The sequence below is a fragment of the Zeus faber genome, assembly GCF_960531495.2.
Source record: "Zeus faber genome assembly, chromosome: 16".
NCBI lineage: Eukaryota > Metazoa > Chordata > Actinopteri > Zeiformes > Zeidae > Zeus > Zeus faber.
The window spans coordinates 1,129,399-1,154,166 of record NC_137202.1 but is presented as its reverse complement, the minus strand read 5'-3'; the positions used below and the strand labels follow the sequence as shown (position 1 = coordinate 1,154,166).

General features: G+C 44.0%; 1 protein-coding gene across 1 annotated transcript in view; it reads left to right on the top strand.

Annotated features, from left to right (window-relative positions):
- Window positions 1-810: 810 nt before the first annotated feature.
- Window positions 811-24,768, top strand: part of LOC307242266 (vinculin-like) — a 32,596-nt gene continuing 8,638 nt past the window's right edge. Inside the window, exons 1-16 of the mRNA XM_080016652.1 lie at window positions 811-1,117; window positions 6,753-6,823; window positions 9,142-9,292; window positions 11,222-11,330; window positions 11,850-11,972; window positions 13,027-13,187; window positions 16,707-16,797; window positions 16,886-17,033; window positions 18,016-18,169; window positions 18,583-18,758; window positions 20,063-20,253; window positions 21,432-21,631; window positions 22,479-22,607; window positions 22,886-23,035; window positions 23,665-23,773; window positions 24,308-24,610. Of these exons, the coding sequence (XP_079872778.1) occupies window positions 950-1,117; window positions 6,753-6,823; window positions 9,142-9,292; window positions 11,222-11,330; window positions 11,850-11,972; window positions 13,027-13,187; window positions 16,707-16,797; window positions 16,886-17,033; window positions 18,016-18,169; window positions 18,583-18,758; window positions 20,063-20,253; window positions 21,432-21,631; window positions 22,479-22,607; window positions 22,886-23,035; window positions 23,665-23,773; window positions 24,308-24,610 (2,434 nt within the window). The 5' untranslated portion in view covers window positions 811-949. The remainder of the gene's footprint in view (window positions 1,118-6,752; window positions 6,824-9,141; window positions 9,293-11,221; window positions 11,331-11,849; window positions 11,973-13,026; window positions 13,188-16,706; window positions 16,798-16,885; window positions 17,034-18,015; window positions 18,170-18,582; window positions 18,759-20,062; window positions 20,254-21,431; window positions 21,632-22,478; window positions 22,608-22,885; window positions 23,036-23,664; window positions 23,774-24,307; window positions 24,611-24,768) is intronic.

Here is a 24,768-nt window from a genome sequence, read left to right as displayed (position 1 = left end):
TGGCACTAGTGTGGCCTAGTTGGGAGCACTAGTGTGGGCTAGTTGGGAGCACTAGTGTGGGCTAGTTGGGAGCACTAGTGTGGGCTAGTTGGGAGCACTAGTGTGGGCTAGTTGGGAGCACTAGTGTGGGCTAGTTGGGAGCACTAGTGTGGGCTAGTTGGGAGCACTAGTGTGGGCTAGTTGGGAGCACTAGTATGGGCTAGTTGGGAGCACTAGTGTGGGCTAGTTGGGAGCACTAGTGTGGCCTAGTTGGGAGCACTAGTGTGGGCTAGTTGGGAGCACTAGTGTGGGCTAGTTGGGAGCACTAGTGTGGGCTAGTTGGGAGCACTAGTGTGGCCTAGTTGGGAGCACTAGTGTGGCCTAGTTGGGAGCACTAGTGTGGGCTAGTTGGGAGCACTAGTGTGGCCTAGTTGGGAGCACTAGTGTGGGCTAGTTGGGAGCACTAGTGTGGGCTAGTTGGGGCCTAGTGTAATGATAATAATGATAATAATGAAATGAGTATAAAAGGGATATATTTTGAGATATATTTACATGTGTGTAAACAACTTCACCATAATCAATACGAAATATATCAAATAAATGTGACATGCCCTAATGATGAGCAGGCAGGGCGTCCGTCCCCACCAATCCGCGCGCCCGCCTGCTCAACCGCGCTGTGATTGGCTGGAGGCGGCGATTCCTCCGTCACGATCCCGACTCCGGTCTCTCTCACCGGGGGTTGGGGGGGGGGGCAGGACAGAGCTCGGCTGCGGGATAGCGCAGCCTCCGCATAGTCAGCAGCAGCGGCTGCAGCAGCGGCAGCAGCGACGGCACCGTGCAGCGACCGGACGCACTTGACTGCGACTGTCCGTCGCTTCGTGTCGGTGGGCGAACGGGAGCAGCGGGCGCCGGAGCGGAGCGGCCGCCGCATTTTCGTTCCCGTGGGTGCGCGGTCACAAAGTCTTTCGCGATGCCGGTGTTCCACACCAAGACCATCGAGAGTATCCTCGAGCCAGTGGCGCAGCAGATCTCGCACCTGGTCATCATGCACGAGGAGGGCGAGGTGGACGGTAAAGCCATCCCGGATCTAACGGCTCCGGTGGCGGCGGTGCGGGCGGCGGTGAGCAACCTCGTGCGGGTGAGTCTCGTGCTCCTCATCTTCTCCTTCAGAAGCCCCACGCGTCCAATGAGAAGAGTGTGTGTGTGTGTGTGTGTGTGTGTGCGTGTGTGTGTGTGCGTGTGTGCGTGTGTGTGTGTGTGCGTGTGTGTGTGTGTGCGTGTGTGTGCGTGTGTGTGTGTGTGTGTGTGTGTGCGCGTGTGTGTTTCCGTGCGTATAGGGGACCCTGGGTGCCCTTCCCCAGGAAAATGAGTCGATATCATTGTGCGCTTTTCACCGTTTGGTTCTTCTGTCATTCTCCAGCAACAATAGAAAATTAGGAAGACGTATTATTTGTGTAAATGTGGTTATTGGACCCAGAAAGTCTGCACAGAGCTTTCTGGGTGTCCTTCAAAAGTCTCAAAATGTCCAAAAGTTCAGTTAGGCCTTATAAGTCATGGAATATCCTTACATTTGAATTGATGGAGGTCCTAATTCCAACATGAACACTTTTATCCGATTGATGCTGGGTTTCTTTTGTCGAAATCAGTCAAGTTGTCCTGCATCAGAATCACCATTTCTGGCCCCCGAACCAACTTAGCTTCATATTGACCTCCCACTCACCTGCTGTTCTAGATGAACCTGACTCACCTGTCTGAAGCTCTGTGGGAAGAAAAATTTATGGTTAAACTAATTCCAATATCTCACCTAAAATAAACTGTTAAAATAACATTTAATCGAGTCATGTAGTTCATAAATCGACCCTATTTCTAGTACCAATACTCAAATCTCCAACCCTGTACCAAATAGGTAGTATTTACCTTCATACTTACCTGGAATACTTTGTTGAATAAGAGAGAGAGGCTTTGCTCAGCCTTGAATATCATTGAAAATGTGTCTTGTAAAGGGTCCTAAAAACGATTATATTTAGCAGTCCAACACCTGCAGACCCCCCCAGGCAACATGGATGTGATTTGATGTGATTCCGCTCTGAAGGCAGTGCAGAGTGGACGGGACCATGCATGAACAATGACAACAATTCTGTCCTGACTCATCATGGTATGGGCGCTCAACCGGATGGGCTTTGTGGGGCGGAATAAGCGACTCCTAATTGATTGGTAATTTGATTAACCAAATGTGTGCCACTCACTCACTCAGCCCCCCCCCCCTCCATCATCATCACTGCTTGGGAAGCAGAGGAGAAGAGGTGTAGGAGTCTTCACATTTCAAGGCTTTGCCGCTCCTGCTCTCACTTTCCCTCGTAACTCGGACTGGGTTACACCAAAGTGGGCTTTTGTTCAGTTTTCAACACATTGAAGAGTTCATGGCCATTTATGCTGATTATTATTATTATCAATTTTCTTTCTTTCTCCTGAAACACACTTGTGATATTTTTTGCACAAGCTCGCATAGTGGATGTAAAATAATACATGTTATGGAGGCCGAGCCTATTTCTGCAGCACATATTATATGCATATTATACGGTGATGAAGGCTTTTCACAAAACATACCAAGGAGCTGTGGATTCCGACACTTTTGAGGATTTTTTGCTTCCTATTGAGTTTTATTGGGGATTGATTTTTTTTTGCAACATTTATGCTTGCCTAGATACTTATGTGGCTCTTTTATGTGAATCTCTGTTGGGAAAATATATTCAAGGTCTTCCAAGGAATAAAATATGAGTTCACATCATTACTTTTATAAAATATTTCAGCCTCCTACATTTTTTTTAATAAACAGACTGGGATAAAGAAAAGAGCCGTCTTTCCCCAGCAAAGAAAGTATATCGGTACAGCTTACGTGTGCATTAAGACATGTGCAAATAGAGTGCAACCCAACACCAGTAATAGTGTTTCATGGTGTAGACCATTACTTTGGGGTCATAGGAGTAAATATTTTGCCTATTTACATTCTTCTAACAGGAGAAAAAGTAGAAAGTCTATGAACTTTGTTTTTACACTTTTCATTAGCTGTTTTCCACTCTACTGTAAAACACTTGTGTTTGATCATTTTGATATATGATTATGTTATTGTCTCAGACAAAAAATGTGAGTATTCAACCCAAAAATTGTGGTATTGGGGAAATGACCCCACTGTGCACTTTTTAGTTCACGAGGTACTGAACATGCGGGGCCCTCTCTCTATTAATGTCAAATACTCGGACTGCTTTTTGACATGGACTCCCTTGGACGGATCAGAGTGTTGTGATCACATTTATTTATTGTTGGAGTGAGGCCAGGACATTAAGGCAGTGGACGCTGGGCCCACAGGAAGGGTTCACCATGTGGCAGTGAAAGGGGAGGAGGATAAAAAAAAGGTGAAGGTGAAGAGAAGGCATGGAGAGTGAGATGAGATGTGAGATGTAAAAGAGGTCAAACAACAAGGCGTCGACAGAGGGGACAAAAGAGGCTTGTGGGTATCGTGGAGTTTATTCCCTGTTGTCTTCAGGTACATCACCCCCTAAATCAAAGTCATTTTTTACGCTCTTTACATTTGCAGCCTTTTGCGGCATTCCCCGCCGTTGGTTTGCTGTCATTGTCTTGAGCGCCATGCCGCCACAACCAAGTGCCCATACAGCCACTTCAGCAGGAACCCTGGGGGGGTGACCCAGTGCCTTCACGCCTGACTTCCTCTGGTAGTTTTAGCTCCACACATTAAACATGTTCAATATTTACGATCCCATGTCCTGTAGAGCGGGGCGGGGCCCACTCCACAGGGGCCCGAGGACGCAGGCTGTGGCTTGTCATGTGGGAGCGACCGAGAGCCAATGGGAACGTTGTGAAGCATGAAGCCCACGCTGCACCATGTACAGTCCCTGTCATCCATAGTTTTTTCTCTTTTCCTTTTGGATTTTCCATAAAACAACAGCGCATCAAATAACCTGTCCTCTGGCGTGGTTGTTTGGTCAAAAGTCAGGTTTGAAAGCACAAGTTTTAAGAGTCGAGACTATGGTGATCTCGCATAGCCGCGCCCCTGTGTCAAATCATTTTTGTGTGGTGTGCTGTTTGGGCAAATCGTTGCTCTGCACACAGTATAGGAAGAAAAAATGTTTAATTTATCATGATATGTCGTTTTGTGTGGGGTCTCTGGGTGAGAGACCCCACCTCATCAAAATCTCAAATTCAGAAGATTTGAAAGATGTGCAGCGTGGCCCAGGCTTGAGTCTTATCTCTCTTTATTTCCACGATCCGTGGCTGTCTTGTTTTACCGGCCACCTGTTTATCTCTCATATTTATTCCTGGCTTTAGCAATTAGATCCCGGCGCGGACTTCCTCAGACACTGGGCTCCCGAAAAGCAGTAGAAGTGAAATGGAGAGAAGCGCGATAGGAAAGGGGAGAAAATATATACATATATATATAAAAGCCTTGTGGTGATCTGACGTTGTTGGAGCTTTTGACGCTCTTTTGTCTGATCTGAGATTGTGTGACAGGTTCCGAGGAACCACTTCGCGGTTCATTAATTATGTAGTGAATAATCAGTGGCGAGCATTGTGTTTACAGGAAGTGCTTTGATCGCTCACCTGACGTGACCGGACTTTCGCCTCCCTTGGCTCGGCTCGTAGTGCTGCATTCCATTTCCTTTCTCATGGAGTTTGCTACAAAGGGAATTTTACTGCATTTGAGAAAAAAAGAAGAACAACAGGGAAAATCACCCTGACAGTTTGAAACATATAAATATTCTAGTAGCAGGACTTGGAATAAGAATACACCATGTTGCAATGACAAATCCCACAGAAATAGACAGAAAAGCAAGAGGAAATCACATCATTTTGTTTTAAAATGGAATATAACTCGCACCTGTGTATACGTCAGCATTAATATCATTGTGTAGTTTACTATTGATAGGTTAATAACTGCAGGAAACATGAAGGCCTGTAATGATAATGTAAGTGAATTATTTTTTCATTCGAGATTAAAGCTTGCGTGACGCTGTTCTCTTGTCATTTCAACAAGGCTCTTTCAGCTTTGATGGTTAAACCTCCAACATGAACCCTCCTTTCGAAAAATAAACCGTATTTCTAGAGGAGATTGATCGATGGTAGAATAATTCACATGATACCCGCCTCATGGGTCTCTGGAGCCAGAAAGTCTATTATGTGTTTCCCGCAGAGGGAGACAGACGCTGCATCTCTCTGTAATTGCATTGTGTGTGTGTGTGTGTGTGTGTGTGTGTGTGTGTGTGTGTGTGTGTGTGTGTGTGTGTGTGTGTGTGTGTGTGTGTGTGTGTGTGTGTGTGTGTGTGTGTGTGTGTGTGTGTGTGTGTGTGTGTGGGCGGGGGGGGGAGTTACTGTACACACTGTATGGATTGCTATGGCCTGTGTGTGTGTGTGTGTGTAGGGAGAAGTTACTGTACATGCTGTATGGATTGCTATGGCCAGTGTGTGTCTCTGTGTGTGTGTGTGTGTTTGTTTTCTGTTCATGCAAGATATAATTCATTTATTTTTGTTTATTTGCAATTTGAATATAAAACACTAAATTTTAAGAAAGAGATGGATATCTCTTAGACTTTTGATTTGCATTTGTTGATAAGTGAATCAATTTGATCGTTTTCTTTCCAACCAATAAGATGAAACGCGGAATACTATATGGAGCTTGTGTGAGTTCATTTTAACCAAAAGAAAGTTAGAATTTGGACCAAAACGAAACAATTCTCAATGGTAACAACGTCATAATAAACACCCCGGCTGTGGAATGTGGAAATCGAAGGCACATTTCCAATTTCCAACACAGGATAGGGAGTTATTTATATGATAGAATCAACATTTATCCTTCATTCTCCTTTCGGGTTATGTTTCTTTTTAACGTCCTTTCTTCTATTCCCACTGGCCAACTTTTTATTCTGCTGCAGCTATTACAACGGTAGACACTGTCAAGTAAGATGAAATAAAATGCATGAAAAATATAAATGCTGGATCAAAGAATAGCTGACACAAGAAATCCAGGAGCCAGTTCCTGTGGCGATTGTTTGGTCTTGAGCAGATTCTCCGAGTGAGTGAAGAGGTTTGAAAGTAGGGCTGGATGATATATTGATATGTTATCAAAATCTTGATATCTTGATACTTTTGGTTACTTTTGGTTACCGTAATAATTCAAAATTTACATAGTTACATATTGTCTTTTAGGCTGCATTACAGGGAAGTAATGCAACTTTCTGAACTTTATAGACTGTTCAAACCAACGCCTCTACCTGCTTGGTTATACTGTCCACATCAGTAACGATTGGTGTGTTAATATCTTATGAAAGCATTAAGCAACAGTAGTCATCCCCCAGAAAAATATCAAATAATTCAGGTATTGCTAGAAAAAATGTGTTTTATTTTTGTCAATATCGCCCATCGCCCAGCCTTATTTTAAAGCATCATGCTGTAAGAGCTGCAGAGGACGAGCTCCCCCTCTGTGGTGCTAGGCCAGGCCCCCCTGTCCCATGCCTCAAGGCCGGGCAGGATGAGAGGAGCAGCAGAGTCCAGACGGAGTACAGCCAGGGTCAAGCTGCTTCACCTACAGGTGTGGTGGCTAGAAACGGGCGCTGGGTGGTCTGAAACCTGTCGTCAGGCCATTATCGCAGCTCATGGGGATTGTGTTTGGTTGCGTTTCCCCATTCTGTTGCACAGACTGACAGTGGCTTCAATGGCTCAATCGGGCACCGTGTCACAGCGCTCACTGGTGTGTGTTGCAGGTGGGGAAAGAGACCGTTCAGACCACCGAGGACCAGCTGATGAAGAGGGATATGCCTCCTGCTTTCATCAAGTAAGTCTTTCCTCCAACTGCGTATGAATAACTCGCTTTGGACAAAAGCGTCTGATCACTGACATAATGTAAATGGGCCCCCTTCCAAATTATCATGTGCTAAAGCTGAACAGTCTTCTGTCTCTATTGTCTTTTTCAAATATTCTCACAAGTGAAAAATGTGCCTTAACTCACCCAGCTACATGCTATGTAAATAGAGTAAACAATCCACTCCATATGCTACTTAATGTGAGGAGGTCACAGCAAGTGTTCTTTCCCCTCTAAGGGTTCCAGCCCCTGCGCTGTTCAATCGGGGGCCTCACAGACTCTACTCTCAGCTCTGCGCTCCCAGATCACTAAGAGGACATTACTTTGTTGGATCCAAAGAGTCAATCAATCTTGGGACGTGTGTGTGTGTGTGTGTGTGTGTGTGTGTGTGTGTGTGTGTGTGTGTGTGTGTGTGTGTGTGTGTGTGTGTGTGTGTGTGTGTGTGTGTGTGTGTGTGTGTGTGTGTGTGTGTGTGTGTGCATACATGCCTGCAGTGCTAGGAGCTAAAACAGTGCCATGAGAGGGATGTGATTTACGTCGCATTTCCCCGCTTCTATCTTCTTTCTAATTCCATTTCTCTTTTTTTCCACACACATACGCCCACAAACACAGGGCAACCCCGTGCTGTAAATCTCACTGAGAGCTTAGGAGGGGGCATGTGGAAATGTGAACCCGACTAAATATAGCTGGAGCGGCAGCCATCGATACCCTGTGCAGCAGGGGTCAGAAAGGGGAGGGACGCCACTTTATTCGAGCTCCTAAAATGCATCCCCCTCCTCAGGCTAATCCTATCAATGAGCCCTCAGAGAGTCCCTTCGATTCCCTGTGAATTCATTCCTATGTGTAACTGCAAAGGGTTCAACATCCAGAAACTTGCTGTGCATTTTCAGGATAGTTCACTTAGACAATTGATTACATACGTGTGTGTGTATGTATAGTTTTGTGATTTTTCATCTTCTATTTCATCTGCATTTGAGGGGGGTGGGAAACAACCATAAGGAAAAGTGAAATATTTTAGTGGCAGGACTTCACACTATAGGGTGAGAATACACTATGGTGCAATGAAAAATCATATCTCACAGAAATAGACTTTCTGTGGAAGAGAATAAAAATGTATATCCGGTGCCTAGTAATATATATATATATATATATATATATATATATATATATATATATATATATATATATATATATACAGTATAAATATTAGTTATATTTTATTCAATATTTATTCATTTATTTAACATTTAGTATTTTCTTAATTTAAAGAAGGACTAAAGAAGCAGCGATAGTGCTTGAGAACTGGTTCCAAATATGTTAGTATGTCATATTTAGTATGTAGTGTAGTATGTACACTACATAGTACATACTACATAACACTTTATTCCAGGATGTACTGCATCATTTGTACGGCAAAAGGAAATGTTGCATTAAGTGCCAGAGACCTTGTCACCCCAAACCTCACCTTCGACCAAGCGGTCGAAGGTGAGGAAAGGTGGGAAATAGTTGGTTTCATTGGTGTCATTGGAACCACATCGGGCTCCACAGCAACATTTTGTTTTTTTGCACTTGGACTAAACTTTCTGGGACTCACATGAACTACCATCGAAAAGATTCCAGATCCGTTGGTTAAAGCCCGCGGATGAAACCCCAAAATAACAATAAACCACCCAAGGATGAACCCTGAACGCAAGCTGGATCATGGGTTTGAAAATAAGCTACAGGAATCCAAACCCTTTGCGGCGGTTTGGTGAAGACAGATTTTTCCTAATCTTTTCACTTTTAATCGGAACTAACTGAAATAGCCTTTCTCAGTCTCAGTCATGGTTTAAAATAGTCTCAGACTTGCTCTAGATTTGGTAAAAAAAAAATCGAATTTCCAGAAGGAAGATTAGAGTTAATCTAGGTCTAAGTGAATCTTAAATTAAATTTTTGGATTAATGGATGTGATTGCACTAAGACTCGGCACCAAGACCAGACAGAAGGCGATGACAAGTCCCTAACTACCTTAGTCCAGGGCTTCCTAGTCTAGAACTAATTCATCTTAAATTAAGCAACGTCTCAGAAAGGCATTTTTAAATTCTAGATTAATTTAAGTAGGATCATCTTAGTCCTGATTAAGATTAAACGCCGTTTGCAAAACCATCCCTTTATGTCTAACTCTGGGGGTTTGAATCCCAGTAACTTGCTGTGGATTTTCAGGACAAATACTTTGACAATTATTCACCTACATGCATGGATGCCTTTTTGTGGTTTTGCTCAGGGGACATCTGTGTGCTGTGTGTTTGCAGGGTTGAGAACTCCAGTTCCAAGCTGATCCAGGCGGCTGAGATGCTGAAGGCGGATCCGTACTCCGTCCCCGCTCGAGATTACCTCATTGACGGCTCCAGGGGGATCCTGTCCGGAACCTCCGACCTTCTGCTCACCTTTGACGAGGCCGAGGTACGTGTGTTTGTGTGTGTACACTGTTGTGTGTGTGTGTGTTTGTGCGTGTGTCTGTATGTTCACAGCTATTTTCATCATTTTCAGAAGTGTCATAGTGTTCTACAGTGTCTTAAAATCCTCTTGTGAAAAAAAACACATAAGTTTATGCGTATACATGTAATATTTATTTATTTTAATTTATTTTCTATTCTTCTCATCCCTGTCTTTTTCAGCGTGGGGATATATCATCAGATCTTTAATTATCTTAGCCTAAACATTTTTGAGACAAGCAGCATTATTGTATCTCATAATAACCTGCCATAAATGTAGTTGCTTATATACAGTATGAAGATGTGTGTGTGTGTGTGTGTGTGTGTGTGTGTGTGTGTGTGTGTGTGTGTGTGTGTGTGTGTGTGTGTGTGTGTGTGTGTGTGTGTGTGTGTGTGTGTGTGTGTGTGTGTGTGCGCGCGTGCCCGTGCGTGCGCGCTTGTATGATGAGATAAAACCCTCTCCTGCTCCATGTCGACGTGTAGAGGAAGGAAGGAAGCAGCAGCGACTCCGTAATGCAAACTTAAATGCACTCAGATCGAATCACTACGGTCAAATTACCATCGAACTGGCTCTGCACCTGTGGAGCGTTCCTGCAGCTGCACCGGGGGTGGTGTGTGTGTGTGTGTGTGTGTGTGTGTGTGTGTGTGTGTGTGTGTGTGTGTGTGTGTGTGTGTGTGTGTGTGTGTGTGTGTGTGTGTGTGTGTGTGTGTGTGTGTGTGTGTGTGTGTGTGTCTTTTGCACGGGCAGCACTGTGAGTTGAATCAGTTGAAGCACACGCTCTCAAATCACTGGGGGTGTTTTTTGGGGATCGACTTCTCACAGTCACAAGACGCACATCACAAGATGGCAGAACACAAAGAAACCAAAGAGACGCTCAGGACACTTCAAGGACCCCTGAGAGCTTTATTTGTTTAGGAGCCCTTACAATGTGGAGGGATACGGGTGATGTGCAGCTGAACTAATCGATACAACTAAACTTTCAGCAACTTTTTTATCTGTTTTGTGGACTTACTTTTTAATTTTTTATTCTATATTCATATTTATTATCTTATGTTTTTATTGCTGTTTATTAAGATCCCACCTAGTGTATGCAGATATATCTTTAATTTTACTTTTTAAACTTTTTTTTAATGTTTTTGCTGTTGGTATGTTGGTTCTGTACGTACTAAAAGTCACTGGAAACCAGAGACGAATTTCTTGTACCATACCTTGGACAATAAGACAGATAAATAGACAAGATAGATAAGGTATAAACAAATAAAGAAAAGAAAATGGCCTCAAAGTTAACACGGAGATGGAAAAATGTGAAAAAAACAGAATAAACCTAAGAATCGACAGTAAAATAAAATAATAATATTCAATATACAATAAACCAGTTTATAAACAATGCATATAAGCATCAAAGTAACAAAACCGTAAAAATGACCAAAAAATAAACGGATTGGATTAATTGGATGGATACATTTCCCACGTGCAATAAACTTAAAAGAAGTTAACAATAAAATAAACCTTCCAATAAACCAGAAAAATTGACTAAAAGATAAGCAATGAACAGTGAAGGTTTATTAATCCTATTTTTCGATATAAATGAACATTTATCATTTAACAGTATTTCATATTTCAAAGGAGAACAAGCACCGAAAGTGGCAAAAAGGGCACACCTCCAACTTTCACAGCAAAGGGTTATAAAACAAAACTCCAAAACGTTGTGTGTGTATGTGTGGGTGTGTGTGTGTGTGTGTGTGTGTGTGTGTGTGTGTGTGTGTGTGTGTGTGTGTGTGTGTGTGTGTGTGTGTGTGTGTGTGTGTGTGTGTGTGTGTGTGTGTGTGTGTGTGTGTATATTTGTACGTTATTTGACTGTAAACCATTTGACTATCTCCTTTTTTTGGGCTCCAGGTGCGTAAGATCATACGTGTGTGTAAAGGCATCCTGGAGTACCTGGCGGTGGCTGAGGTGGTGGAGACCATGGAGGACCTCATCACCTACACCAAGAACCTGGGTCCAGGTCAACTAATCTCAACTAAAACTATTCAAAACAAAACATGAACTGTAATAGAAAAGATTTAATACAAAAATTTGACAAAGATCTAAGCAATGTTGCCCCTCAAACTTACTGAAATAAAATAGAAATATAAAAAATAACTTCATTTAAATTTTCTGGTTTTGTTTTATTACTCAAAATTAAGGTGGAATTGAGCTGCCACGCCTACTTTGTGCAAAAATTCTAACTGGAAGCGCAGACATAAAAAAACAGCTTCAAAACAATCATCCTATTTACAAACACAAAATATAGCAAAATTATATGTGAAAAAAGTCACTGTAGCTGTCTTAGAAAGTTTATCTGTGTAAGAAGTAATCGTGAAATTACGCAGATAACCTTTGACCTTGACCACACAAACATGTTTAACATGAGGTTAGTAATGTTGTTGTTTTTGTTGTTGTTGTTGTTGTTTCATTATAGTCACAGTTTTATTGGTTCTTTGCAGGCTGCTGATGTTTCCCTGTATACTGTGTTTTCTCTCAGGAATGACCAAGATGTCCAAGATGATTGAGGAGCGGCAGCAGGAGCTGACGCACCAGGAGCACCGGCAGAGGCTGGTCAACTCCATGACCACGGTGAAAGAGCTGCTTCCTGTTCTTATCTCAGGTGTGACGCGGTGCTTGGGGGAGGGGCAGGTGATCTCAGCTTCAGCCCAAAACATGTACAGACACTGCCGTTTCTTGAAACAACACATCCCACTTTCATTGGAGATTCCCAAGGTGACGTGTGTGTGTGTGTGTGTGTGTGTGTGTGTGTGTGTGTGTGTGTGTGTGTGTGTGTGTGTGTGTGTGTGTGTGTGTGTGTGTGTGTGTGTGTGTGTGTGTGTGTGTGTGTGTGTGTGGGCATGAGCAAAATTACGACAGTATTCCAGAGAAGAAGAGGAAGGTGGAAACAGTTGTTATGGCAACGCTAATAATTACAGTCATCTGTTGCTGGACTGACTGTCACAATGACTACAAACACACACACACACAATAACACACACACACACACACACGCACACAATAACATACACAAACAATAACAAACACATAACACACTCACACACACACACACACACAATAACACTGGCACACAAAAACACTCACATAATACACATACTGTACAAAAACACAAACATACACTATTACACAAACACATGCAATAGCACACATAATAACATACACAACGCACACAGACAATAACAGACACAATAACACACACAACAACACACACAATGATATACATAACACACATAATAACACACACACAATAACACACAACAACACATGCATTAACACACAAGCACACCCATAATAACATACAATAACACCCGCACTATCACACCCACACACACAAGTACACATACAATTACACACAATAACACACATACTCACAAAAACACATTAACACATAAGGTACATACACAAAAACACCATCTAGTGTGTGTCTCCCACGCTGCCCACAGAATTAAACATACTACTGTCGTGCTTCTCAAACTGTGGCTTCAATGTTTTTAATATGAAAATGTGAAAATCGAACACTATAGAACGGTATTCAGCCAATTTTCGGACTCAGAAGGTTTTGTTGAGTTTGAACCCAGTCCTAAGCCGTCCTGTCTGTCTGTCTGTCTGCCTGCCTGCCTGCCTGCCTGCCTGCCTGCCTGTCTGTTTGTCGGCAGCCATAAAGATCTTCGTAGCGACCAGGAGCAGCCGCGGCGTCGGCGTGGAGGAGGCGGAGAGGAACCGGCGCTTCACCTTCGAAAAGATGAGTGGCGAGATCCACGAAATCCTACGGGTCCTGCAGCTCACCACATGGGACGAAGATGCCTGGGCCAACAAGGTAGGATGCGCCCCCTCCGCGCTCCCCATCCCCGTCCCGCTGCAGTGCCCAAAAACACACACTCACATTCACTCATTCATCACTAACGGAGCATAATATTCCAAAGTTGGCTGTCAAACTGGAGTAAAAAATTCACTGAGTTCCTTTAGTTTCAACCAAACTGGTCAGCCTCTCACTCACTCACTCACTCACTCACTCACTCACTCACTCACTCACTCACTCACTCACTCACTCACTCACTCACTCACTCACTCACTCACTCACTTACTCACTCACTCACAGCCCCATTCAGGATGAGCACTTAGTGCACCGTTAGGAACTTTAAGAAAATGTTGTGGTTGCAAAGGCTGCAGCACTTTGACTCCAGATTAGACCTGGTTATCAACCATTACTGAATCTTGCTACCCAAGTAAAAAACATTATCTTAAAATATTTTTAATAAAGTATCAAATCTCACATCATCATCTAAAATCAAGATATCTGTTCCCTTTTCAGCAATGGGTTTTTCTGAGCGAGCAGAGAGATGTTTAAGGATCAGACTGGAAAATTTTGTTCAGGAAACCTTTTCCATCTGAAGTCAAATTTCTGCAACGAATGCTACCACGGGATGAGCAGCCATGCAGGGGTTGGCACTAGGGGTTGGTACAAGGGGTTGGCACTAAGGGTTAATACTAGGGGTAGGCACCAAGGGTTAACACTAGAGGTTAGCACAAGGGGTTAACACTAGGCGTTGGTACAAGGGGTTAACACTAGGCGTTGGTACAAGGGGTTAACACTAGGGGTTGGTACAAGGGGTTATCACTAGGGGTTATCACTAGGGGTTATCACTAGGGGTTGTTACAAGGGGTTGGCACTAGGGGTTGGCACTAGGGGTAAACACTTGGTGCAAGGGGTTAACACCAGGGGTAGGCACCAGGGGTTAAGACTAGGGGTTGGCACTAGGGGTTAACACTAGGGGTTGGCACTAGGGGTTAACACTTGGCACTGGGCGTTAACACCAGGGGTAGGCCCTAGGGGGTTAACACATGGGGTTTAAACTAGGGGTTAACACTAGGGGTTGGTACAAGGGGTTGGCACTAGGGGTCAACACTTGGCACTAGGGGTTAACACTAGGGGTAGGCACTCGGGGTTGGCACTAGGAGTTGGCACTAGGGGTTGGCACTAGGGGTTGGCACTCGGGGTTGGCACTAGGAGTTGGCACTAGGGGTTGGCACTAGGGGTTGGCACCAGTGGTTAGCACCTGTGGGGTAGTACTAGTGTTTCACTTGGTACTAGGGTAAATTCTGGCACTAGGGGTCAACACTAGGGGTTGGTACAAGGTGTTAACACTCGGGCTTGGTACTAGGGGGGCGCTATGGGTTAACACTATGGGTTAACACTAGGGCTTGGCACTAGGGGTTAACACTAGGGGTTAGCACTAGGGGTTGGCACCAGGGGTTGGCACTAGGGGTTGGCACCAGGTGTTGGCACCAGTGGTTAGCACCTGTGGGGTAGTACTAGTGTTTCGCACTAGGGGTTGGCTCTATGGGTTGGCACTAGTGTTTAGCTCGAGTTTTTATCACTAGGGGTCAGCACTAGTGGTTTGCACTAGGGGTTAGCACTAGGGGTCAACACTAGTGGTTTGCACTAGGGGTCAGCACTAATGGTTAGCATTAGGGGTTTGCACTAGGGGTCAGCACTAGGGGTTCGCACTAGTGTTTAGCACTAGGGGTCAGCACTAGGGGTCAGCACTACAGGTTTGCACTAGTGTTTAGCACTAGTGTTTAGCACTAGGGGTCAGCACTAGGGGTTAGTACTAGTCCTGAAGGAGACTGAATCAACCATTGCTCCACGTTAGTCCTTAAAGACGACTCCGGAACATTCGAGCCTGCCGAGCAATTCTTGAAATTTCGGTCTTCTTTTATTTTTATTTTTTTACTTCCTGTCTCCACTTTTCTTTTTGCCTGGTACTATAACTCCTGGTTTTTCTTTTTCTGTCCTCCTCCCTCCTCCCTGTAGAAGGTAAGCTGCCTCCCTGCCCCTCTGCCTCGCTGCAGCATGTGGGTGTGTGTGACCACGGGTTTGTATCCGTCTGTGTGTTCCACGTGTCTCATGCGCTTCCTGTAGCTCATGTGATGTCACACTGGACATTTAATATGACGCTCATCGCTGTTCCTATGACTTTGTCCGTTTGTCTCTGTGTATTATTATTATTAATATGAATGTAATATCCAGAAAAACATGACAGATATATTTTTATGAATCATATTTGTCTCCAATATCCACCTGATCTACTTCTGCCATCTTGCTCGGACTATTTCTTTTTAAATATTTCCTCCTCCAACAACAGGAATGGTTTGCTTTGTGATCGATCAGCGAATAAGTTATTTGCACATTATTTTGGATGGTTCGTGACTTCATTCTAATTCTAAAGCAACTGCTGTGATATAGTATAGTGAGGTTTAGTGAGGTCTGGATTTGTTTCACAAGTCCAAACTGTAACCCTGCATGTTCATCTGCAAAGTACTAGTTCAAATAAGCGTGTGTGTGTGCGTGTGTGTGTGTGTGTGTGTGTGTGTGTGTGTGTGTGTGTGTGTGTGTTTGTGTGTGTGCGCGCATGTGTGCCCACGTGTGTGTGTCTGTCTGTGTGCACGCACCCACGTGTGTGTGCGTGTTTCTGTGTGTGTGCGTGCGAGCGTGCGTGTGTGTGGTCAAATCTGTGATAATGACATTTACATTATTGTCTGTACGCTTGAGAAACTTTGCCACGGCATGACGGCAGCGTCAGCTCATGAATTATAGAATTGCGCAGTTTGAAAGGCGAGACACATTCATAATAGATGGGGAGTATCGAACCACTCCATTTGAGAGGTTTCTTGTCTGCCCAACCAGAAAAAAGCTTCTTTAAAGTGTGTGTTCAGAGTGGTGTAAAGCGGCACAGAGCTTATCCACGACAGCCATCAGCTTTGATTACTCACATCGCGCTTTCCTTTAATGCAACCGTCCTGCTTTATCAGCTGCTCAGCCTGAGCCTCGGATATTTCTGAAAACATAGTCTTTTCTCTGCATTTTGGCCTCCTGTCTGCACCAAAACGCCGTTTCAGAAACTGAAAACAAAGCTTTCAGAAAGGGCCTTCCAGGGTGGTGCGCTGTGTCTCCACTAAAAATTTAAAAGCCTCTCCAAGTTTAGGAACGGCGTCCACACAGGGTTGTGTCTGAATATAATGAAGAAGCTCAATGCACTGCGTTCTCCTCATGTTCTGATGTGGTGTTTGACATCAGGTTTTATGAGATACTGTTGCCTCCTACTAGCCTGGTCTGCTTATGCGAGCTTTTTAAATCGCTTTTGCGTTCTTGCGTGGACAAGGTTTTCTAATTTCTTTTGCGTTTTAAGAAAAATCTGTATAGGTGTGAACGAGGCCTCGGTTAATTCGAAATAAGGGGAATGGTTTCGTCAAATTCATCCACTTTCAATACTTTTTCTTTTCTATTAAAATGTTTATTATTAAAAGCTGATTCCCTGTTTTCTCTTCACTTCAGGACATGGAGGCCATGAAACGCTCTCTGGCTCTGATTGAGTCTAAGATAGTGCATGCCAAGCTCTGGCTCAAAGACCCTCACAGACAGCCAGGTAACTTGGTCCCCCCCCCCCCCCCCCCCCAAAAAAAAACTGCCTTCTTACGGCTACGTCTCATCCCTGGGTGTGTCCCTGTCCTCAGGAGACCCCGGGGAGGTGGCAGTGCGTGTCATCCTGGATGAGGCTGCAAAGGTGGGGGAGCTGTGCGCTGGGAAGGAGAGGAAAGACGTCCTGGGAACCACCAAGGTGCTGGGACAGATGACTGACCAGGTCTCGGATCTCCGTGCACGGTACAGAGTCACGAAAGAGAAAAACCGTTTCCATGCAATATTGTATGATATATTCTTGCAAAAATGCCTAAAACTGCACACAATTGCACAGCTGTCAGAGTATGAATTGTTGATACAGAGGTGTATTGTTTGGTAATTTTTTAATTGGTAATTTTTTAGGTTTATTATATATTGGGGGAAAAATATTGGTTATTGTGTATTTTTTTTGTCTTATTTTATTCCTGTTTCCTTATTTTTTTGTTATTTTTTTCTAGTTTATTGTTTATTGTTAAGTTTAATTTAATTGTTTATTGTAGATTTTTAGGATTATTGTATATATTTCCAAATTGTTCTATCTTTTTTTTTTTACTTTATTTTTGGAAATCAACAACAGACAATATGAGGTTTAGACAGATTACAGATTAGACGTTAGTACCAACATATGCATTACATTACATATACATTACACATAACAATACCAGTGAAAAGACGCACACTGGGAGGTTCTTTCTGCAGCCAACATTTAGTACTTTCGGCAAGTTTGAATCACTATTGTTCATATCATTGGGGACATTCCCCAGATACAGAGAAAGTCCATCTCGTCGCCAGTTACAAATTTACAGGATGCGGTAATTCCATAATAGTCCATTGCTTATCTCTATGATCTTGGATTGGAGGTTTAAAGTCTGGGTTATATGCTGGAAGTACAAATATTTCTATCTTGAAGTTCATTTTTTTGTTCTATTTGTTCTATTTTTGTTCTATTTTTTTGTTCTATTCACCCTATTGTTAGGTTTATTGCATATCACCATTTTCTTTCTTCTATTTTTATTCTCATCACTTTACTATTATTGCCTGTTTTTGATGTGAGCTTCTTTGACACTGCAATTTCCCTCCCGGGATGATTAAAGTGTCTGTCTGTCAGTGTCTATCCATCCATCTATCTGTCTATATACTGTGTGATACATATATTACGTTTAAATCTGTGTGCGCTCTCTTGCAGAGGCCAGGGTCCGTTCCCGGGCTGCGTGCAGCGTGCAGGTCAGTGTTCCCAGGGCCTGGACCTGCTTTTCAGCAAGGTGGACAGCGCTGCTCGCAGACTGGAGGCCCTAATAAATGCCAAGCAGGGCATCGCCAGGAGGCTGGACGCCGCGCAGGTCAGAGCCAGCAGCACAGAGCAAGCAGCACAGAGCCAGGTTCTCGCATGCAAATCAGACTTGTTATTAGACATGACCATATGCTGCATGGCACATTGCTCAGCCTAATATGTATATACTACTCTTATTTTGCATTCCATTGAAAATAATTACAATGTATATTCTTGATATGTTTATAACTTATTTTTAGCGGTAATAACTGTGCATCTGCACATGTACACCAGCAAATCAAATGATCTCTAACAATGAACTCAAATTAGGCTCTAGTTAATATATACTGAACAATATTTGACATTAATATGTTAATCAATCAACACGAGATGAGAGCTGTATAAAGATATGGACTGATATGCTATCTATCTGTGCCTCCTTTCGTCCGTCCCTCCATCCATCCTTCTATCCTCCATGTAAAGGCCTGGCTGGCCGATCCCCACGGAGGCCCCGAGGAGGAGGAGAACATCCGAGCGCTACTGGTGGAGGCTAAACGTGTCGCTGACCTCTGCGACGACCCCAAAGAGAGGGATGACATCCTGCACTCCGTCAGCGAGATCGCAGGCCTCACCGCCCGACTCGTGGAGCTACGCAAACAGTATGTGTTCCGCTCCCGTGATGTTCATTGTGCTTCATTTGTCCATTTAACTGCACCAGGGCACATGGACACTTCACTTGACTGTGAAGAAGAAGCATTATGAATATTTCCCGTAATTCATAGACCTTCTGTTTCCAGGCTCAAACTCCAGAGTCAAGCTGCCAATTCGTGGCGTCTATTTCCCTCCTGGATGTTGTGTTGTTGCCTGTCCACTTTCGGCGTCGGCTGCACATTAAGGTTTTGAGCTGTAATTGGAGAGCCGGTGGTGGTGGTGGGTGTGGGGGTGCTCTGTGGCACTGTGTGTTGTGGTGCTCCTTTTGGTCTTCCATATGTTGAGATCCTGTGCGAAGAAGCAAAAGAAAACATATCTGTAATCTGTAAAACAAGCACTCGGATTGAAAAGTTTCTTTTGGCAATCCAGGGTACATCCATGTTCCAGAACAATTGATTTGACCAAACAAAATGGTTGAAAACTGTGTTGCTCCATGCGCTCTCTCCACACCCAATTCTGATCTTTCTAAGGGGGAAATAACCTCATGATTTAATGAGTATTACACCCGCAAATCTAATTATCGCTTAACAATTAAGTCAATTAGGTTCTACTTAATATACAGTATACCAATCAACAATATTTTTCCACTTCACATCAACAACTTAAGCTCAATATCTTCTCTTGTTTTTCAAATGAAGGCTCTTGCGGTGTAGATATGGTGTCATGTGGTTGTGGAGGGTAGCGGAAAGGGCTTCACTACTGCTGGGGCTGCCAACGCTTGAATATTTTACACTTATTGGACGAAGGCTTCTACCAAATGGCATAAAATGGTTCAGGGTAAAAAAAATCTTTTAAAAGTGTGATTCCTACACCCAAAGGACATTTCAAACCCTCAGCACTGTCACTGGGCACAGGGAAGGAGAGCGCCACGCCTTCATCTCTAATGCTCTGCAGAGGCAAAGCAGAGCCTGGCCGAACAGCGGCTCTAATAACATTTTAAAATGTTAAATTTGTGCTTCCGGGAAAGCCTAATGTTGTGTGTAGGGGCCGTAGAACGAATCACACAATACATTTCAGTTCAGTACGGGAAGACATTTGGAGTCAAAAGTATTTAACTGAATACGAAATGTCAATTAACTGAAATGAGACTGAAAAGTGTCAGGGTGTAGGAATCACATACAAGCACAAAATGGTGGAAGTGGTGTTAGAATAAGGTGGAACAGTAACAGGGTGCTGGCGGAGACGTTACATATAGTATGATCATTGCTGCTTCCTCTTGCCTTCTGTGACGGTCTCCCTCCGGCCGCTCTAGGGGTAAGGGAGACACTCCGGAGGCAAGGGCGTTGGCCAAACAGATTGGGGCGGCGCTGCTCACCCTCCAGTCCAAAACAAATCGGGCGGTGGCCAACATGCGGCCGACCAAACCTGCGGTCACCCTGGAGGGAAAGATGGAGCAGGCACTGCGCTGGGTCAACAACCCCGGAATGGACGACAGAGGAGTGGGTGAGTGGAGCAGAGTGGTGCGATGAGGTGGTCTTTTTGGTTACAAAATGAAGGCTCTGGCCTCCCGAAACTGTTGGATCCAGTGGAAACAGTCGCACTGGGGACCCTTTGTGGGTCATTCTCATGAAATCACCATAAAACATGTTACATTAAAGGACAGAACCCCTACTATATGGACCACTTACTGTAGTTATTTTTAACTGTGATATTATTTAGTGTTTTATTCTGTGCTTTTCTTATAAAAAAATTACTGGGCAATTAAAGATGGCTGTTACAGTAATGACTGGATTTCAGCTAAGCTTAACATAAAATGGCAACACACACGATGACAGTACAAAAATGTATACGCCCTCACAAGTGTTTCATATTTTTGAAAGAAATATTAATTTTAATGTTTACGTCACGGTAATTCACTTTTTGATATAAAAACACAGAAAAAGCACAAAAATAATAAAATTGTTCAAATTAACCAAGTGGCCCATATAGTAGTGCTTTAATATTTAAAGGAATTATTTCACATTCTCTGTGAATATGTGTGTCATTTCATTTGGGACATTTGTTATGGAGGTTTCATGAGAACAACCCTTTTGTGGACTTCGTAGCGGATGTAACACCATGAAAGATGTGAGGGGATGGCGGATACTGGGGGGACATTTTGTGAATCGAGGGCCACTTCAGGGCCTCGGCCCTGAAGTGGCCCTGAAACCCTGCGCTGAGACCCGGACTGGCCTGCTGTGCTTAGCGGTGATGGCGAATGTTGCTGTTTCCCAAAAACACCCTCGGGGAATTACCGAGTGGCTCACTCACCCTAGGAGACATCCAGAATGTTTTCTGCCCAATTGACATTTGTCTGTTTTTGTCCCTTTGACTGTATTCTCTGTCCGTCTCCCATGCTTCCCTTTGGGAGCAGAGTGTGAGAGACTACAGTCCAACACAGGTACCTGCATGCTGCAGCTTTCACCGTTTCAATCATCATCAGTCAAGTATTCAAAGCATGCGCTCCATTAGACACCTTTTGGAAAATACTCCCATGAACTATCTTCATTGTTTCTGTGACCATCGAGACCATCAAGAAAAACACATTAAAACATCAAGTGTGTGTAATGCTCAGCACGAGGAAACAGGCTCTTTGCCCCAGAGCGTGATCGGTGTGAATTGCCTCCCTTGTCCCTCCCCAGGTCAGGCGGCCATCCGGGGGATGGTGGGGGAGGGGAAGCGTCTGGCAGGCGCCCTGGTGGGTCCATACCGGCAGGACCTGCTCGGACGCTGCGACCGCACAGAAGGGCTGATGGTGTCCCTGGCAGACATGGCCGGGCGCGGAGAGTCCGAGGCGCCGCACGCGCAAGCTGCCGCCGCCCAGCTCCTGGACAGCCTCAAGGTGGCATCACACACACACACACACACACACACACACACACACACACACACACACACACACACACACACACACACACACACACACACACACACACACACACACACACACACACACACACACACAGGAAACCTGCCTGTAACCTCTGTACAGCTCTAAAGATAGAAGGATTTGTTTGACTTTAATGGGGAAACAGACAAAGACAGTGAACTTGTCACATGCCTTACATTTTCAGTGCAAAATGATTAACTTAGTTTTTAAAGGGGGACTCCAGGGATCTTGCTAAAATACTAAAACATATATTGTGTTATTAATGTTAATGTTAAATGTTAATGTTAATTAATGTTATTTTCTGCAATCTCACACAGATTGTTTTCATGAGAGAATAGATCTTTAACATCAGGGAATTTACTCCTTTTGATATATGTCAAATTTTCTATCCATCTATCTATCTATCTATCTATCTATCTATCTATCTATCTATCTATCTATCTATCTATCTATCTATCTATCTATCTATCTATCTATCTATCTATCTATCTATCTATCTATCTATCTATTTATTTATTTATTTATTTATTTTCTCAGACTGTAAAGCTTTTTAAAATGCTAATTGTCTGTGGATACGCACCAATATTCACCATGACAAATTCCTTGTTCATGTAAATGCACCTGGCAAAATAAAATCATTCTGATTCTGAACTACTATTAGTACTATTGTCACGGTCATAGTTGGTAAAGGGCTCTATCTAGTGGACGGACATGGTAAAATGTAATCCCATTGGAAGAGCATTAGTGCTGCTGTGTTTTGGGTTGCTTTCCAACCGTCTTGCGCATGTTTTTCCACCAGGACCTGAGGGGGCGTATGCAGGAGGTGATGACCCAGGAAGTGTCTGATGTTTTTAGCGACACCACCACCCCCATCAAGCTGCTGGCTGTGGCCGCCACGGCTCCCCCCGAAGCTCCCAACCGGGCCGAGGTCGGTCACACACAAACTGTAACATCCTGATATAACTGAAGAGATTAAATTATCCATCCATCCATTTATTCGTTCTGTCTTTCAAATGTAAAGTCCCTTTGCAGCCTCAGCCTATTGCCCTGTTCAGCAATAACAGATTTACTGTGTGTGTGTGTGTGTGTGTGTGTGTTTGTGTGTGTGTGTGTGTGTGTGTGTGTGTGTGTGTGTGTGTGTGTGTGTGTGTGTGTGTGTGTGTGTGTGTGTGTGTGTGTGTGTGTGTGTGTGTGTGTGTGTGTCAGGTCTTTGACGAGCGAGCCGGGAACTTTGAAGCGCACTCAAGTCGTTTGGGAGCCACGGCAGAGAAGGCAGCTGCAGTGGGAACAGCCAATAAGAGCACGGTGGAGGGGCTCCACAATTTGGTGAAACACGCCCGGGAGCTCACGCCACAGGTGGGAAACATAGAATCCCAGAGATTAATGAGGAGTAGTCGCTCTGCAGTGAACTGTTGTAATGAGAGTTTAGGTTATGGTTGGGAAATGTTTCATCTCCCAAGAGGGGAAACTTAATATGATATTTGAATGTGTAATGAAAGACCATCCAAATGTTCTAATAGGAATTGTATTGTTGTTCCAGCATGTTCTGACATCTCTCTAAATGTGAAAAAAAAAATCTGTATATTTGCATCAGGATGGCACTGTTCAGATGTTCCAGGTGTGTTTTCTATAAAGCACTTGGTTGATTGTAAATCGCCCTTTTATGTCCTGAATAATCTATTTATTTTTAGATCAATAGTCACCCAAATTCTATTTCTCTCAGTTGGAGTTGCATTGTGTCGCTCCACAATGTTTTTTATGGTCTTTTATTTCATTTATATTCTTTGTTGTACATTTTTTTATCATATTTGAGATGGTTCAGGGCTCCTTGGTGCTTTAAACACTTGCACAAACGCCACTGGAAGGGAGACACATTCCGTGATTGGTGAATTAGCCATTGTCTCATTAAATCAGATGATAAAGGATGCGTGTTATTCTGGAGTGGAGTAAATCTGGTGTTGACGGCAGGTTTCTCCAACACGCAGGTGACCTCCGCAGCTCGGATCCTGCTGAAGAATCCTGGCAGCCAAGCCGCATACGAGCACTTCGACACCATGAAGAATCAGTGGATTGACAACGTGGAAAGACTCACTGGTGAGTGAAACACTGATTGGAAAAAAAACTGGTTGCTTTCATGCGTTTGGTCTCGGAGTACAGGCACTGCTTGTACTGTGTGTGCAATATATTTCTGCTGGGAATTTTGAGGACTTTGCATATTACCACCAGTAGGAAACATGTTGAAGCTTGGATTCTGCTTCTACCTCTGCACGTCTGCTAATGTGCACGGTGGCTGTTTGCTTTTTATACTTGTATGGATTGTGTGTATAACGTTATGAATGCATTTAGTGAACCACAATGTACAGAAAACAAAGAAGAAATCTGTTTTTTTTCCAAAACTTTATTTGAAAACTTTAGACCCCAAAAATGATGGATATGCAAATAGAAATCAGGTTTTGAACCTCATCTTCCGACAGGTAGTCGGGCAATTCAACCAATCGTCCGTCATTTTCCGCATAGCTCCATAGAGACGTTTATATGTATCTGCACAGAAGTGTAAACCAGACTTGATGGAGGGGTCATTAGCTCTAAAAGGTGTATTTTTGTGCGTGCGTGTGTGCGTGATCCCAGGTCTAGTGGACGAGGCGATCGACACCAAGTCTCTGCTAGACGCCTCCGAGGAAGCCATAAAGAAGGACATCGACAAGTGCCGCGTGGCCATGGCCAACGTCCAGCCCCAGATGCTCGTTGCCGGGGCAACAAGCATCGCTAGGCGAGCCAACCGGGTGCTGCTGGTGGCCAAGAGGGAAGTGGAGAACTCAGAGGACCCGCGGTTCAGGGACACTGTGAAGCATGCCTCCGACATGCTCTCGCACACCATCTCCCCCATGGTGATGGAGGCCAAGGCCGTTGCCGGGAGCATCCAGGATAAAGGTAGGCGCACAAAGAGGCTCCCTAGTCTTGTTGTTTCGTTAATTTGTGGCCGTAAGTCGGATGACGGAAACTACAGAACGACCGCTCTGGCCTCACACTCAACAATAAGCTCTGGGAAGGGGTGGAATGTTAAACGGCACAGTATCGAACAGTGAAGA